This window comes from Eurosta solidaginis, chromosome 5 (genome assembly GCF_040869045.1).
Source record: "Eurosta solidaginis isolate ZX-2024a chromosome 5, ASM4086904v1, whole genome shotgun sequence".
NCBI lineage: Eukaryota > Metazoa > Arthropoda > Insecta > Diptera > Tephritidae > Eurosta > Eurosta solidaginis.
Genome location: NC_090323.1, coordinates 44,604,530 through 44,621,603, shown reverse-complemented (window position 1 = coordinate 44,621,603; position 17,074 = coordinate 44,604,530). Strand labels below are relative to the sequence as shown.

The following is a 17,074-nucleotide window of genomic DNA, read 5'->3' as shown; positions in this document are numbered from 1 at the left end:
GCGATATATATTTCAATATATCGTAGAAGATTTTCTGAAAAAATCCTTTGATCGGAGCTATATATAGTATATATCCCATACAACCGACCGTTCAGATAGAAAGATTTTTGGCAATTTCTCCGTTAATTTCCGATATTAAAACGTGAAACTTGGTGATATATATTCTAATATATTATAGAAGATTTCTTGTAAAAATCATTTCGATCGGAGCTATATATAATATATATCCCATACAACCGATCGTTCAGATAGAAAGATTTTTGGCAATTTCTCCGTTAATTTCCGATATTAAAACGTGAAACTTGGTGATATATATTCTAATATATTATAGAAGATTTCTTGTAAAAATCATTTCGATCGGAGCTATATATAATATATATCCCATACAACCAATTGTTCAGATAAGGGGGTTTTTTGCCATTTTTTTATTTTATATTTATCTTAAAAATCGTTTAGGTATGTACATCTGTGCACTATATAATTCTTATCTTATACACTCGATTATTTAGAGATTACGAACGGATAAGATTCTTGTTCAGCCCCATTTATGAAAGGTATGAAGTCTTCGGCTCAGCCGAAGACAGTCCCCTCCTTACTTCTTTAAGTTTTATTTTATTTACTTTTAAGTTCCTGCTTAAATTTTTCCTACAAGGGAGCGTTTATACTATATATAAGGTGCGAGACTTGCCAGTGTATGTGTTTTGCAAGAGAAAGTAATGCACTAAATGGTGTGGTATAGCTTTTTTTAGTACTATTTTCACTTAACATTCGCAACTAATACATGTGAACAATCAGTGGTTTTTTTTTTTAAAGCTACTATGTAATGTGGATGGAATTAAAAAAAAAATTTTGCATATTGTTTTAAACGGTTGCGGGTCGATTTACCACAATGTTGGCCGGGCCTCTCTGCTGCAGTACTAAATTTGTGTTGACGTTTGCTGCGCGTGTTATGACGTTCAGTGGCAGCACTGTTAGACAATAAATGCACGTGCAGAAACTACAGTTGGTTCTTTATGAGTGTGTTAGTGATACACATAAATTTTAATAGAATTTTAAAACAAATAACGCAAATGCCGCATTAGCCAGCGCAGTTAGGTGATGCGAAATCATAAAATTATGGCGACATGACACTAAACAAATAAGCAATAAAATATATAGCATGTACATATGTATGTGTGTTTAGATATATAAATATATAGTTATAGTTGTTGTAAATGAAATTGTGTAAAGAAGTGAAAGTTAAAGTGCAATTAAACTCGTATGGCATTTGTAATTAAGTTGAGAGTGAAAATTTCGTTTAAACTGGGTCAACAGGGCGTATGAGTGTCGCAAATATTTAGATATTCTATTAAAATAGAATTGTGCGCGTAATAGAACTTTGTTGTTGTATATTCCTCTTGGCAACAACGAACGCCAGTGCTGCACGCAAATTAACATTTATTATGAATTCACTGCAAGTGGCGAAGTTAAATGTTGGCTTACTTACAAACTCTTTTGGCTAGGGATATACAATATTTACGCTTAATTAATATATATATATGTTGGCCCAGTAGCAGATATCAGCAACCACTGCTAAATGGATTATAAATAATTGCCATGCTGTATTCATCTTAATTTATATTGGCCCTGACCCATTTTAACGGCATACCTAATTGCTTTTGCAATTGCCTTTCAACGTTATTTCGAAGATGAATTTGTATGCAAACACTTCATGCAAAAGACTTTGGAGCGCTGTACCTAAGCAGGGGTTCAAGGCTTACATGCAATGCGCTCTGCGAAAAGTGCTTCTTTTGAAGAGTACTGAAGTGATCTTTCCACTTTAAGTGGGAAGTCTAGCTCATTAAAGGGGTCTACAGAGACTGGTTGAGCTTTGCTTTCGAAAAGCGGCATTTCCAGTAGTAAACTTCCTACGTGCGTACCAATATGCTTACCAGGTAAAACCATCATTGAAGACAGATTTGGACAATCTGGTTGGACGAATTAGTGAGGTCACACAAAGAAAATGATAGCCATGTGATTTTTTTTGTTGATATGCTTGGAACAGTTTTTGCAGCTCGGCTCTTAAGGACGGTGTACTTAATATGTTAGTTGGTTGGATTCATTTCATAGTCAATTCATTCATACTAACGCAAAGAGTCCTCGTGAGTCAGGCAGAAAAAGTCAATGTATAACAATTGCTGCTGCTCAGGGTGGCGGTGCTGTCTCCCTATCTCTTGCGCTTGCTTATTGAAATATTTCAGGGTCTCCAGAAATCAAACGTGATTGCCCTTTTGAATACGCAATGAGAGTTGTACAAAAATTTTCTCGCGAGTCTCCACTTCTCATGAGATTCTCGAAATACTCGCACAGCTCACGAGCACTGCTTTGAAACTAACCACTCGCCTCTATTGTGGCTCTAATATCCCTTTGAAGCGCAGATACGGAACTCGTCGTCTTCTCGTCCTGTAATTATTGACTAAGCTTTTCACATACAGGAAAGTGCAGCTTTCACTTTCATCTGCAAACTTCTATGGTGTATCTTGACTGCTGTGGAGAATATCATCACATCTCGGCTTTGTTTCGAAAACAAACTTTGGAAGAACTGCCCTACCTCGGCATAAATTCAGCAAGGTTAAAGATGAGATATGCGATTATGAGAAAAGCGTTCTAAGAAATTTTAGATAGAGCGTAGCTGTCAGTAGGCAATATACTTGAAAATTGGTAGCCTTTGCAGGGAGGGGGGGGGGGGGGGCGGCGGTGGCGACATAACCATTTTGTTGTAGAATGTTTTTCACTTTCACTTTGTAAATAGTAGCAAACGTTTTGTCTTAGAGAGAGATAGAGAATGAATCACTTCCCTTTTTTATCCCCACTTAGGCCAGTTCTAAGTGCGATTAGAAATTTTAATTTGTATTGTGCGGCGCAAGGTTTTTATGAAGATACATTTCCAAGTGTTATTCCCGTACCCGCGTGTCATATAGTGTAGTATTGCAGCACATTTTTATACCTTTCATGAAAATGAAATGGTATATTAATTTCGTCACGAAACCCAAAATTGAAAGTCCTTAAAGGAAAATAGATAGACCCACCATTAAGTATACCGAAATAATCAGGTTGAAGAGCTGAGTTGATTTAGCCATGTCCGTCTGTCCATCTGTCCGTCTGTCTGTTTGTATGCAAACTAGTCCCTCAATTTTTGAGATATCTTGATAAAATTTGATGAGCGGGTGTATTTGGGTGTCCGATTAGACATTTGTCGGAACCGGCCGGATCGGACCCCTATAGCATATATCTTCCATACAACCGATTTTTCAGAAAAAGAGGATTTTTGTAATATCTTACTCAATTTAACAGATTGAAGCTTCAAACTTCACCATATACTTTCGTATATTGCACATAATATTGCCTGAAAAAATTGATGAGATCGGTCGTATATATAGTATATATCCCCCACAACCGATTTTTCAGATAAGAAACTTTTCGTAATTACTGCCCTATTTTAAGAGCTAGAGGCTTCAAATTTCAACGAATGCTTACGTATATAGCATATATTGTTGTCTGAAAAAATCATAGAGATCGGTTTTATATATATTATATACCCCATATAAACTGTAATTTTTGCCCCTTTTTTACGGCTAGAAGCTTCAAAATTCATCAAATGTCATCAAATAGTTACGTTTACGTCAAATATTGTTGAAATACGTGATTCGTAATCATAGTTTTTACATGCAGACTTTTTGTCGTCTCCTCACACAAAGTACCTACCTATTTTTTATTTTATATTTATCTTAAAAATCGTTTAGGTATATAGATCTGTTCATTATATATTTCTTATCTTATACATCCGATTATTCGGAGATTACGAACGGCATAAGATTATTGTTCAGCCCCATTCATGAAAGATATGAAGTCTTCGGCACAGCCGAAGACAGTCCCGTCCTTACTTGTTATCATTTAAATGGGCTTATGACCTTGAAGCAGTGGTGCGCAACATGTGCTTCACTCATGAATGTGCTAAAAATTTCCGGTCATTGTCTTTCTGGCCACATGCACATCTGTAAAGTTGTAGTTATTGTTCTTGTAGCAATAAAGACTCTCCCCGGAGGTTTTGATAAATGTTGTCGGTGTTGATGGTTCTTTGTCGGATCTAGATCCGGTATGTTCCAGTAAGAAGCACCATTAAGGTAGAAGCCCGGCCATATCGGGAATGATTTAATATGATCATATTGAACCTTCCAAGCTATACAACTTTCTTGTGAAAAAAGTGAACCATCAGAGACCGAATTAATTTTCCCATGTTATTTGCATTGTTTTTATACTCAGTTGAGCAGAGCTCACAGAGTATATTAAGTTTGATTGGATAACGGTTGGTTGTACATATATAAAGGAATCGAGATAGATATAGACTTCCATATATCAAAATATTCAGGATCGAAAAAAAATTTGATTGAGCCATGTCCGTCCGTCCGTCCGTCCGTCCGTCCGTTAACACGATAACTTGAGTAAATTTTGAGGTATCTTGATGAAATTTGGTATGTAGGTTCCTGAGCACTCATCTCAGATCGCTATTTAAAATGAACGATATCGGACTATAACCACGCCCACTTTTTCGATATCGAAAATTTCGAAAAACCGAAAAAGTGCGATAACTCATTACAAAAGACAGATAAAGCGACGAAACTTGGTAGATGGGTTGATGTTATAACGCAAAATAGAAAATTAGTAAGATTTTGGACAATGGGCGTGGCCCCGCCCACTTTTACAAGAAGGTAATTTAAAAGTTTTGCAAGCTGTAATTTGGCAGTCGTTGAAGATATCATGATGAAATTTGGCAGGAACGTTACTACTATTACTCTATATGTGCTAAATAAAAATTAGCAAAATTGGATTAAGAACACGCCCACTTTTTAAAAAAAAATTTTTTTAAATTCAAATTTTAACAAAAAATTTAATATCTTTACTGTATATAAGTAAATTAAGTCAAAATTCAACTCCAGTAATGATATGATGCAACAAAATACAAAAATAAAAGAAAATTTCAAAATGGGCATGGCTCCGCCCATTTTCATTTAGTTTGTCTAGAATACTTTTATTGCCATAAGTCGAACAAAAATTTACCAATCCTTCTCAAATTTGGTAGGAGCATAGATTCTATGACGGTAACTGTTCTCTGTGAAAATGGGCGAAATCGGTGGAAGCCACGCCCAGTTTTTATACACAGTCCACCGTCTGTCCTTCCGCTCGGCCATTAACACAATAACTTGAGCAAAATCCGATATATCTTTACTAAACTTAGCCCACGTACTTACCTGAGCTCACTTTTTCTTGGTATAAAAAATGGGCGAAATCTGACCATAACCACGCCCACTTTATCGATATCGAAAATTACGAAAAATGAAAAAAATGCAATAATTCTATACCAAATACGAAAAAAGGGATGAAACATGGTAACTGGATTGGTTTGTTGACGCAAAATATAACTTTGGAAAAATCTTTGTAAAATGGGTGTGACACCTACCATATTAAGTAGAAGAAAATGAAAAAGTTCTACAAGGCGAAATCAACATCCCTTGGAATCTTGGCAGGAATACTGTTAGTGGTATTGCATATATAAATAAATTAGCAGTACCCGACATATGATTTTCTGGATCACCTGGTCCACATTTTGGTGGATATCACGAGAACGCCTTCACATATACATCTAAGGGCCACTCGCTTTTAAAACCCTCATTAATACCTTTAATTTGATATCCATATCGTACAAAAACATACCAGAGTCACCCCTGTCCCACCCTAATGGCGATATCTCGAAAAGGCGTCCACCTATAGAACTAATGCCCCCTCTCTCTTAAAATGCTCAGTAACACCTTTCGTTTGATACCCATATCGTACAAACATTCTAGAGTAACCCCTGGCCCACCCTAATGGCGATATCTCGAAAAGGCGTCCACCTATAGACCTAGTGTCCACTCCCTCTTAAAATGCTCAGTAACACCTTTCGTTTGATACCCATATCGTACAAACATTCTAGAGTCACCCCTGGCCCACCCTAATGGCAATATCTCGAAAAGGCGTCCACCTATAGACCTAATGCCCACTCCCTCTTAAAATGCTCAGTAACAGCTTTCGTTTGATACCCATATCGTACAAACATTCTAGAGTCACACCTGGCCCACCCTAATGGCGATATTTCGAAAAGGCGTCCACCTATAGAACTAAGGATTACTCCCTTTTAAAATACTCATTACCACCTTTCATTTGATACCCATATCGTACAAACACATTCTAGAGTCACCCTGGCCCACCCTAATGGCGATATCTCGAAAAGGCGTCCACCTATAGACCTAATGTCCACTCCCTCTTAAAATGCTCAGTAACACCTTTCGTTTGATACCCATATCGTACAAACATTCTAGAGTCACCCCTGGCCCACCCTAATGGCGATATCTCGAAAAGGCGTCCACCTATAGACCTAATGTACACTCCCTCTTAAAATGCTCAGTAACACCTTTCGTTTGATACCCATATCATACAAACATTCTAGAGTCACCCCTGTCCCACCCTAATGGCGATATCTCGAAAATGCGTCCACCTATAGACCTAATGCCCACTCCCTCTTAAAATGCTCAGTAACACCTTTCGTTTGATACCCATATCGTACAAACATTCTAGAGTCACACCTGGCCCACCCTAATGGCGATATCTCGAAAAGCCGTCCACCTATAGAACTAAGGATTACTTCCTTTTAAAATACTCATTACCACCTTTCATTTGATACCCATATCTTACAAACACATTCTAGAGTCACCCTGGCCCACCCTAATGGCGATATCTCGAAAAGGTGTCCACCTATAGACCTAATGCCCACTCCCTCTTAAAATGCTCAGTAACACCTTTCGTTTGATACCCATACCGTACAAACATTCTAGAGTCACCCTTGGTCCAGCTTTATGGCGATATCTCGAAAAGGCGTCCACCTATAGACCTAATGTACACTCCCTCTTAAAATGCTCAGTAACACCTTTCGTTTGATACCCATACCGTACAAACATTCTAGAGTCACCCTGGCCCACCCTAATGGCGATATCTCGAAAAGGCGTCCACCTATAGACCTAATGTCCACTCCCTCTTAAAATGCTCAGTAACACCTTTCGTTTGATACCCATATCGTACAAACATTCTAGAGTCACCCCTGGCCCACCCTAATGGCGATATCTCGAAAAGCCGTCCACCTATAGAACTAAGGATTACTCCCTTTTAAAATACTCATTACCACCTTTCATTTGATACCCATATCTTACAAACACATTCTAGAGTCACCCTGGCCCACCCTAATGGCGATATCTCGAAAAGGTGTCCACCTATAGACCTAATGCCCACTCCCTCTTAAAATGCTCAGTAACACCTTTCGTTTGATACCCATACCGTACAAACATTCTAGAGTCACCCTGGCCCACCCTAATGGCGATATCTCGAAAAGGCGTCCACCTATAGACCTAATGTCCACTCCCTCTTAAAATGCTCAGTAACACCTTTCGTTTGATACCCATATCGTACAAACATTCTAGAGTCACCCCTGGCCCACCCTAATGGCGATATCTCGAAAAGGCGTCCACCTATAGACCTAATGTACACTCCCTCTTAAAATGCTCAGTAACACCTTTCGTTTGATACCCATATCGTACAAACATTCTAGAGTCACACCTGGCCCACCCTAATGGCGATATCTCGAAAAGCCGTCCACCTATAGAACTAAGGATTACTCCCTTTTAAAATACTCATTACCACCTTTCATTTGATACCCATATCGTACAAACACATTCTAGAGTCACCCTGGCCCACCCTAATGGCGATATCTCGAAAAGGCGTCCACCTATAGACCTAATGCCCACTCCCTCTTAAAATGCTCAGTAACACCTTTCGTTTGATACCCATATCGTACAAACATTCTAGAGTCACCCTTGGTCCACCTTTATGGCGATATCTCGAAAAGGCGTCCACCTATAGAAATAAGAATTACTCCCTTTTAAAATACTCCTTACCACCTTTCATTTGATACCCATATCGTACAAACACATTCTAGAGTCACCCCTGGCCCACCCTAATGGCGATATCTCGAAAAGGCGTCCACCTATAGACCTAATGCCCACTCCCTCTTAAAATGCTCAGTAACACCTTTCGTTTGATACCCATATCGTACAAACATTCTAGAGTCACCCCTGGCCCACCCTAATGGCGATATCTCGAAAGGGCGTCCACCTATAGACCTAATGCCCACTCCCTCTTAAAATGCTCAGTAACACCTTTCGTTTGATGCACATATCGTACAAACACATTCTAGAGTCAACCCTGGCCCACCCTAATGGCGATATCTCGAAAAGGCGCCCACCTATAGACCTAATGCCCACTCCCTCTTAAAATGCTCAGTAACACCTTTCGTTTGATACCCATACCGTACAAACATTCTAGAGTCACCCCTGGCCCACCCTAATGGCGATATCTCGAAAAGGCGTCCACCTATAGACCTAATGCCCACTCCCTCTTAAAATGCTCAGTAACACCTTTCATTTGATTCCCATATCGTACAAACACATTCTAGAATCACCCCTGGTCCACCTTAATGGGGACATCTCGAAAAGGCGTCCACCGATAGACCTAAGGCCCACTGCCTCTTAAAATGCTCAGTAACACCTTTCATTTGATACCCATGTCGTACAAACAAATTCTAGAGTCAGCCCTGGTCTACCTTTATGGCGATATCCCTAAACGGCGTTCATCCATAGAACTATGGCCTATTCTCTCTTAAAATACTCTTTAATACCTTTCATTTGATACACATGTTATACAACCACATTCCAGAGTTACCCCAGATTGATTTTCCTTATTTTGTCTCCATAGCTCTCAACTGAGTATGTTATGTTCGGTTACACCCGAACTTAGCCTTCCTTACTTGTTATTGTTAAAAACGTGTCAAATTCACTAATTTTGAGGGAATAGTGGTCTCGCTTTCTCGTGGTAGAAATTGTTTTTATATTCTGAAGTGCCGATAAGGTTTTGTCAGTTGTTCTAGTTTTCAATCCAAGACAAAATAAAGTAGTGTTATATATGTATGTATGTGCGTCCTTCGTATGGAAGAAAAACAGCTTTCGAAAAAAAATTTTGAAATATTAAAAGAAATTTATTGAAATCATGGCTCAACTGTATGTTTGGTTCACCTCACCAGCTGATTTTATTTTTTTTTCATTTCACTGGAGTTGTGATTGTCAAAAGGAGATTGCAAACTCAAAATTAAACCAACACATTGACAACATTTTCTTACAACACACAAAAATTGCCAAGTTTTATGTTTGGATTCCATTCCATTCACCTAACACCAACACGCAGATTTTGACAATCTGAAAAAAGGTATGTTGTTGCTGTACAAAGGAGCCAAAAATATAGTTGAACCATGATTGAGATCTTCAAATTGTATTTTGTTAGACTAAATTTTATTGGGCTACAAACTGCATACTCAAAAAAATTCAGAAAACTCCAAATTAAAAAAATCCAAATTTCCATAAAATTTTATGGAATTTTCCAAATTTTTCGGAAACGTTTTCGGCATAGGTTTACATAGATTCAATGATACAATTTATGTAAGCTTTTTCCAAATTATTGCAAATTAAAAACATTAGAATTTGCTTGACGAAATGTGTCAAAAATTTCAACTGCTATTATTTTTACAAAAACGTTTTGGAGTTTGCGGTGCGGAACCATACAAGGTAGCAGCACGGTGACTTACCTACAAATATAAATAAAAGATCCATGTGTTTTGTTTTTGTAAATCGATAAACTAATGATAAAACCGTACTGCGCCGGAAGTTGATGTATGAAATCAAATTAAACAAGTAAGGAAGGCTAAGTTCGGGTGTAACCGAACATAACATACTCAGTTGAGAGCTATGGAGACAAAATAAGGAAAATCAATCTGGGGTAACTCTGGAATGTGGTTGTATAACATGTGTATCAAATGAAAGGTATTAAAGAGTATTTTAAGAGAGAATAGGCCATAGTTCTATGGATGAACGCCATTTAGGGATATCGCCATAAAGGTAGACCAGGGCTGACTCTAGAATTTGTTTGTACGATATGGGTATCAAATGAAAGGTGTTACTGAGCATTTTAAGAGGGAGTGGGCATTAGGTCTATAGGTGGACGCCTTTTCGAGATGTCCCCATTAAGGTGGACCAGGGGTGATTCTAGAATGTGTTTGTACGATATGGGAATCAAATGAAAGGTGCTACTGAGCATTTTAAGAGGGAGTGGGCATTAGGTCTATAGGTGGACGCCTTTTCGAGATATCGCCATTAGGGTGGGCCAGGGGTGACTCTAGAATGTTTGTACGGTATGGGTATCAAACGAAAGGTGTTACTGAGCATTTTAAGAGGGAGTGGGCATTAGGTCTATAGGTGGGCGCCTTTTCGAGATATCGCCATTAGGGTGGGCCAGGGGTGACTCTAGAATGTGTTTGTACGATATGTGCATCAAACGAAAGGTGTTACTGAGCATTTTAAGAGGGAGTGGGCATTAGGTCTATAGGTGGACGCCCTTTCGAGATATCGCCATTAGGGTGGGCCAGGGGTGACTCTAGAATGTTTGTACGATATGGGTATCAAACGAAAGGTGTTACTGAGCATTTTAAGAGGGAGTGGGCATTAGGTCTAGAGGTGGACGCCTTTTCGAGATATCGCCATTAGGGTGGGCCAGGGGTGACTCTAGAATGTTTGTACGGTATGGGTATCAAACGAAAGGTGTTACTGAGCATTTTAAGAGGGAGTGGGCATTAGGTCTATAGGTGGGCGCCTTTTCGAGATATCGCCATTAGGGTGGGACAGGGGTGACTCTAGAATGTTTGTACGGTATGGGTATCAAACGAAAGGTGTTACTGAGCATTTTAAGAGGGAGTGGGCATTAGGTCTATAGGTGGGCGCCTTTTCGAGATATCGCCATTAGGGTGGGCCAGGGGTGACTCTAGAATGTGTTTGTACGATATGTGCATCAAACGAAAGGTGTTACTGAGCATTTTAAGAGGGAGTGGGCATTAGGTCTATAGGTGGACGCCCTTTCGAGATATCGCCATTAGGGTGGGCCAGGGGTGACTCTAGAATGTTTGTACGATATGGGTATCAAACGAAAGGTGTTACTGAGCATTTTAAGAGGGAGTGGGCATTAGGTCTAGAGGTGGACGCCTTTTCGAGATATCGCCATTAGGGTGGGCCAGGGGTGACTCTAGAATGTGTTTGTACGATATGGGTATCAAATGAAAGGTGGTAAGGAGTATTTTAAAAGGGAGTAATCCTTAGTTCTATAGGTGGACGCCTTTTCGAGATATCGCCATAAAGGTGGACCAAGGGTGACTCTAGAATGTTTGTACGATATGGGTATCAAACGAAAGGTGTTACTGAGCATTTTAAGAGGGAGTGGGCATTAGGTCTATCGGTGGACGCCTTTTCGAGATGTCCCCATTAAGGTGGACCAGGGGTGATTCTAGAATGTGTTTGTACGATATGGGAATCAAATGAAAGGTGCTACTGAGCATTTTAAGAGGGAGTGGGCATTAGGTCTATAGGTGGACGCCTTTTCGAGATATCGCCATTAGGGTGGGCCAGGGGTGACTCTAGAATGTTTGTACGGTATGGGTATCAAACGAAAGGTGTTACTGAGCATTTTAAGAGGGAGTGGGCATTAGGTCTATAGGTGGGCGCCTTTTCGAGATATCGCCATTAGGGTGGGCCAGGGGTGACTCTAGAATGTGTTTGTACGATATGTGCATCAAACGAAAGGTGTTACTGAGCATTTTAAGAGGGAGTGGGCATTAGGTCTATAGGTGGACGCCCTTTCGAGATATCGCCATTAGGGTGGGCCAGGGGTGACTCTAGAATGTTTGTACGATATGGGTATCAAACGAAAGGTGTTACTGAGCATTTTAAGAGGGAGTGGGCATTAGGTCTAGAGGTGGACGCCTTTTCGAGATATCGCCATTAGGGTGGGCCAGGGGTGACTCTAGAATGTGTTTGTACGATATGGGTATCAAATGAAAGGTGGTAAGGAGTATTTTAAAAGGGAGTAATCCTTAGTTCTATAGGTGGACGCCTTTTCGAGATATCGCCATAAAGGTGGGCCAAGGGTGACTCTAGAATGTTTGTACGATATGGGTATCAAACGAAAGGTGTTACTGAGCATTTTAAGAGGGAGTGGGCATTAGGTCTATAGGTGGACGCCTTTTCGAGATATCGCCATTAGGGTGGGCCAGGGTGACTCTAGAATGTGTTTGTACGATATGGGTATCAAATGAAAGGTGGTAATGAGTATTTTAAAGGGAGTAATCCTTAGTTCTATAGGTGGACGCCTTTTCGAGATATCGCCATAAAGCTGGACCAAGGGTGACTCTAGAATGTTTGTACGGTATGGGTATCAAACGAAAGGTGTTACTGAGCATTTTAAGAGGGAGTGGGCATTAGGTCTATAGGTGGACACCTTTTCGAGATATCGCCATTAGGGTGGGCCAGGGTGACTCTAGAATGTGTTTGTAAGATATGGGTATCAAATGAAAGGTGGTAATGAGTATTTTAAAAGGGAGTAATCCTTAGTTCTATAGGTGGACGGCTTTTCGAGATATCGCCATTAGGGTGGGCCAGGTGTGACTCTAGAATGTTTGTACGATATGGGTATCAAACGAAAGGTGTTACTGAGCATTTTAAGAGGGAGTGGGCATTAGGTCTATAGGTGGACGCCTTTTCGAGATATCGCCATTAGGGTGGGACAGGGGTGACTCTAGAATGTTTGTATGATATGGGTATCAAACGAAAGGTGTTACTGAGCATTTTAAGAGGGAGTGTACATTAGGTCTATAGGTGGACGGACGCCTTTTCGAGATATCGCCATTAGGGTGGGCCAGGGGTGACTCTAGAATGTTTGTACGATATGGGTATCAAACGAAAGGTGTTACTGAGCATTTTAAGAGGGAGTGGACATTAGGTCTATAGGTGGACGCCTTTTCGAGATATCGCCATTAGGGTGGGCCAGGGTGACTCTAGAATGTGTTTGTACGATATGGGTATCAAATGAAAGGTGGTAATGAGTATTTTAAAAGGGAGTAATCCTTAGTTCTATAGGTGGACGCCTTTTCGAAATATCGCCATTAGGGTGGGCCAGGTGTGACTCTAGAATGTTTGTACGATATGGGTATCAAACGAAAGCTGTTACTGAGCATTTTAAGAGGGAGTGGGCATTAGGTCTATAGGTGGACGCCTTTTCGAGATATTGCCATTAGGGTGGGCCAGGGGTGACTCTAGAATGTTTGTACGATATGGGTATCAAACGAAAGGTGTTACTGAGCATTTTAAGAGGGAGTGGACACTAGGTCTATAGGTGGACGCCTTTTCGAGATATCGCCATTAGGGTGGGCCAGGGGTTACTCTAGAATGTTTGTACGATATGGGTATCAAACGAAAGGTGTTACTGAGCATTTTAAGAGAGAGGGGGCATTAGTTCTATAGGTGGACGCCTTTTCGAGATATCGCCATTAGGGTGGGACAGGGGTGACTCTGGTATGTTTTTGTACGATATGGATATCAAATTAAAGGTATTAATGAGGGTTTTAAAAGCGAGTGGCCCTTAGATGTATATGTGAAGGCGTTCTCGTGATATCCACCAAAATGTGGACCAGGTGATCCAGAAAATCATATGTCGGGTACTGCTAATTTATTTATATATGCAATACCACTAACAGTATTCCTTCCAAGATTCCAAGGGCTGTTGATTTCGCCTTGTAGAACTTTTTCATTTTCTTCTACTTAATATGGTAGGTGTCACACCCATTTTACAAAGATTTTTCCAAAGTTATATTTTGCGTCAACAAACCAATCCAGTTACCATGTTTCATCCCTTTTTTCGTATTTGGTATAGAATTATGGCATTTTTTTCATTTTTCGTAATTTTCGATATCGATAAAGTGGGCGTGGTTATGGTCAGATTTCGCCCATTTTTTATACCAAGAAAAAGTGAGCTCAGGTAAGTACGTGGGCTAAGTTTAGTAAAGATATATCGGATTTTGCTCAAGTTATTGTGTTAATGGCCGAGCGGAAGGACAGACGGTGGACTGTGTATAAAAACTGGGCGTGGCTTCCACCGATTTCGCCCATTTTCACAGAGAACAGTTACCGTCATAGAATCTATGCTCCTACCAAATTTGAGAAGGATTGGTAAATTTTTGTTCGACTTATGGCAATAAAAGTATTCTAGACAAACTAAATGAAAATGGGCGGAGCCACGCCCATTTTGAAATTTTCTTTTATTTTTGTATTTTGTTGCATCATATCATTACTGGGGTTGAATTTTGACTTAATTTACTTATATACAGTAAAGATATTAAATTTTTTGTTAAAATTTGAATTAAAAAAAATTTTTTTTTAAAAAGTGCGCGTGTTCTTAATCCAATTTTGCTAATTTTTATTTAGCACATATAGAGTAATAGTAGTAACGTTCCTGCCAAATTTCATCATGATATCTTCAACGACTGCCAAATTACAGCTTGCAAAACTTTTAAATTACCTTCTTGTAAAAGTGGGCGGGGCCACGCCCATTGTCCAAAATCTTACTAATTTTCTATTTTGCGTCATAACATCAACCCATCTACCAAGTTTCGTCGCTTTATCTGTCTTTTGTAATGAGTTATCGCACTTTTTCGGTTTTTCGAAATTTTCGATATCGAAAAAGTGGGCGTGGTTATAGTCCGATATCGTTCATTTTAAATAGCGATCTGAGATGAGTGCTCAGGAACCTACATACCAAATTTCATCAAGATACCTCAAAATTTACTCAAGTTATCCTGTTAACGGGCGGACGGACGGACGGACGGACGGACATGGCTCAATCAAATTTTTTTTCGATCCTGAATATTTTGATATATGGAAGTCTATATCTATCTCGGTTCCTTTATATATGTACAACCAACCGTTATCCAATCAAACTTAATATACTCTGTGAGCTCTGCTCAACTGAGTATAAAAAGAAGAAATCAACTGTCACCGTGTTGCCACCTTGTATAGTTCCGCCAAGGGAGTTATGTTTGCATAGCCTCAAATACAAAATTCAGGGAAGTTGTTTCACAAATTATCGAAAGTAAAAACGTAGAAGAAATATAGAAATTTAAGAATAATAAAAAGTAATTTTTTGTTTATTTGCAGGTTTAAGGAAACGCAATGGAAAAGGAGCATAGTAATTATGGCGACTTGAAAGATGTAATATTATCAACAACAACTTTGTGAAAGAATTAGACTTAAAATTGCAAGAAAAATCTTATTTGACTTATAGAACTTTTTAAACATTTCTACAACTGTATCGGTACTATAGTAAAAATGTAAAAGTATACCATTCAAAAATCAAATAGAATATCGTTTTAAACTTTCATTAAACAAATAAATAACATGAAAAATTGTAAATAACAATAAAAAGTTGTAAACTACTAAATAAACAAAAAAAGCAAATAAAAAAAAATAGAAATAAATTTTTTTCTAAGCAACTCATAAACATAACTTATGGTAAAATAAACTTGATAATAAAGCACACAAAAAAAAATATTAATAAAAATGCTTATTAATTTGACTACTACTGGAATCACGATTTTTAACATAAAAATTAAAAAAACAATCACAAAAATTCAAAAACTTTAACAATTTACCTAAGTTTTGAGAAGTACTTAGAATAATAAAATATTTCATAAATAAAATGCTTTAAAAAAATTTTGTTTTAGATACCTAGATATTATATGTAAACCAACCAAACACGAAACAAAAAAACGTCTCAAACAATAAAACAAATCAAAATCTTCAATCGCATTCCCACTGGTTGCATTCGATTATTGCATAAGCTCACACATCTCTAGTTAATTAAGTATTCCTGCAAAAATAACAGCAAAAAATGGCGACAGGACAACCTATAAAAATGTACCTGACCATATTCGTGGCGACCACCTGCATTTATATGGTATTGTATCAGTATCATGTGTCGCGACAACCAATGCCGCAAGTCGAGTTTCTTAAGGTGAGTTGATTGAAGAGATTAAAGCGTATAATTATATTTTAATTTACTTAAGTAACGAGTACTCATAAAACTTGGTGTGTAAACGTACAGGTGGATGTCTAGAAAACTGATGTTTTTCAATTAAATAGAGCTCACTGAGGGGTTGTAGTAATATCGGGCTCCTTGGCAAGAGCTTCATTGACGTCTTATCGATAACAATGAAAATCGATAAGTTATTAATTCACTGTCGGTTTATTACCGTCGAGTTATCGGTACCTTTATCGGTTTTTTATCGACGGGTTACAGATCTGTCATCGATTTAATATTTTTGTTGTTGTAGCAGTGCTTTGCTCCATCCAATAAGTGCGACCCGGGAAACGGTCAAAATTCTAAAATTAAAATTCTGAAGTCAAAATTACGGAATCAAAATTCTGGGTCGACAAAATTCTGGAAGTCAAAATTCCGGAATCATGGCATGGCGTAGCCGGCGTTGGATCGGCTAAGGGTTATTTTTTTAAAGGCCGCCTACGCAGAAGGACATCACCGTGGCGGTAGCCACGGTTATACCACACACCCGGACTTGGCATGGTGTAGCCCAGGGTTATTTGTTATAAGCGCGGCCGAAGGCCGCCTATGCAGAAAGGTGTTCTACACAGAATTACTGTGCATGGCGCATCCGGTGTTGGATCGGCTTTTTCCAGAATATTGACTTCCATAATATTGATTTCCGGTGTTTCGACGTCCGGAGTTATGAATGCAGAATTTCCAAAAAAGCAGAATTTTGACCCCAAGCCGTGCGACCCATCACAAATTCGCATGAATATCCTCTAACGGGAGTCCGATGAAACTTGCAGTTTCAACAGGGTTATACCAGGGTGAGAAGGGTGTTGAAGGCGTTGGTTTCACATTGCAATTGAGAAGATTGTTTATGTCATGTGCGGATACGTTGCAAACAGGATATATACCATGTAAGTTCGCGTTGATTCTGGTTAGGTAAGAGTTTAACGTGTTACAGTTTCCATCTTAAAGTGGA

The 17,074-nt window shown here is 39.0% G+C and overlaps 1 protein-coding gene across 28 annotated transcripts in view; it reads left to right on the top strand.

Annotated features, from left to right (window-relative positions):
- Nucleotides 1-17,074, top strand: part of GlcAT-P (Glucuronyltransferase P) — a 245,434-nt gene that overhangs the window by 165,560 nt on the left and 62,800 nt on the right. For 25 of the 28 annotated variants that reach the window (XM_067786416.1, XM_067786413.1, XM_067786411.1 and 22 more), the window contains one exon: nt 15,207-16,062. In XM_067786416.1, the coding sequence (XP_067642517.1) occupies nt 15,940-16,062 (123 nt within the window). In that variant the 5' untranslated portion in view covers nt 15,207-15,939. The remainder of the gene's footprint in view (nt 1-15,206; nt 16,063-17,074) is intronic. The other 3 variants (XM_067786392.1, XM_067786391.1, XM_067786418.1) reach the window with 2 other exon arrangements.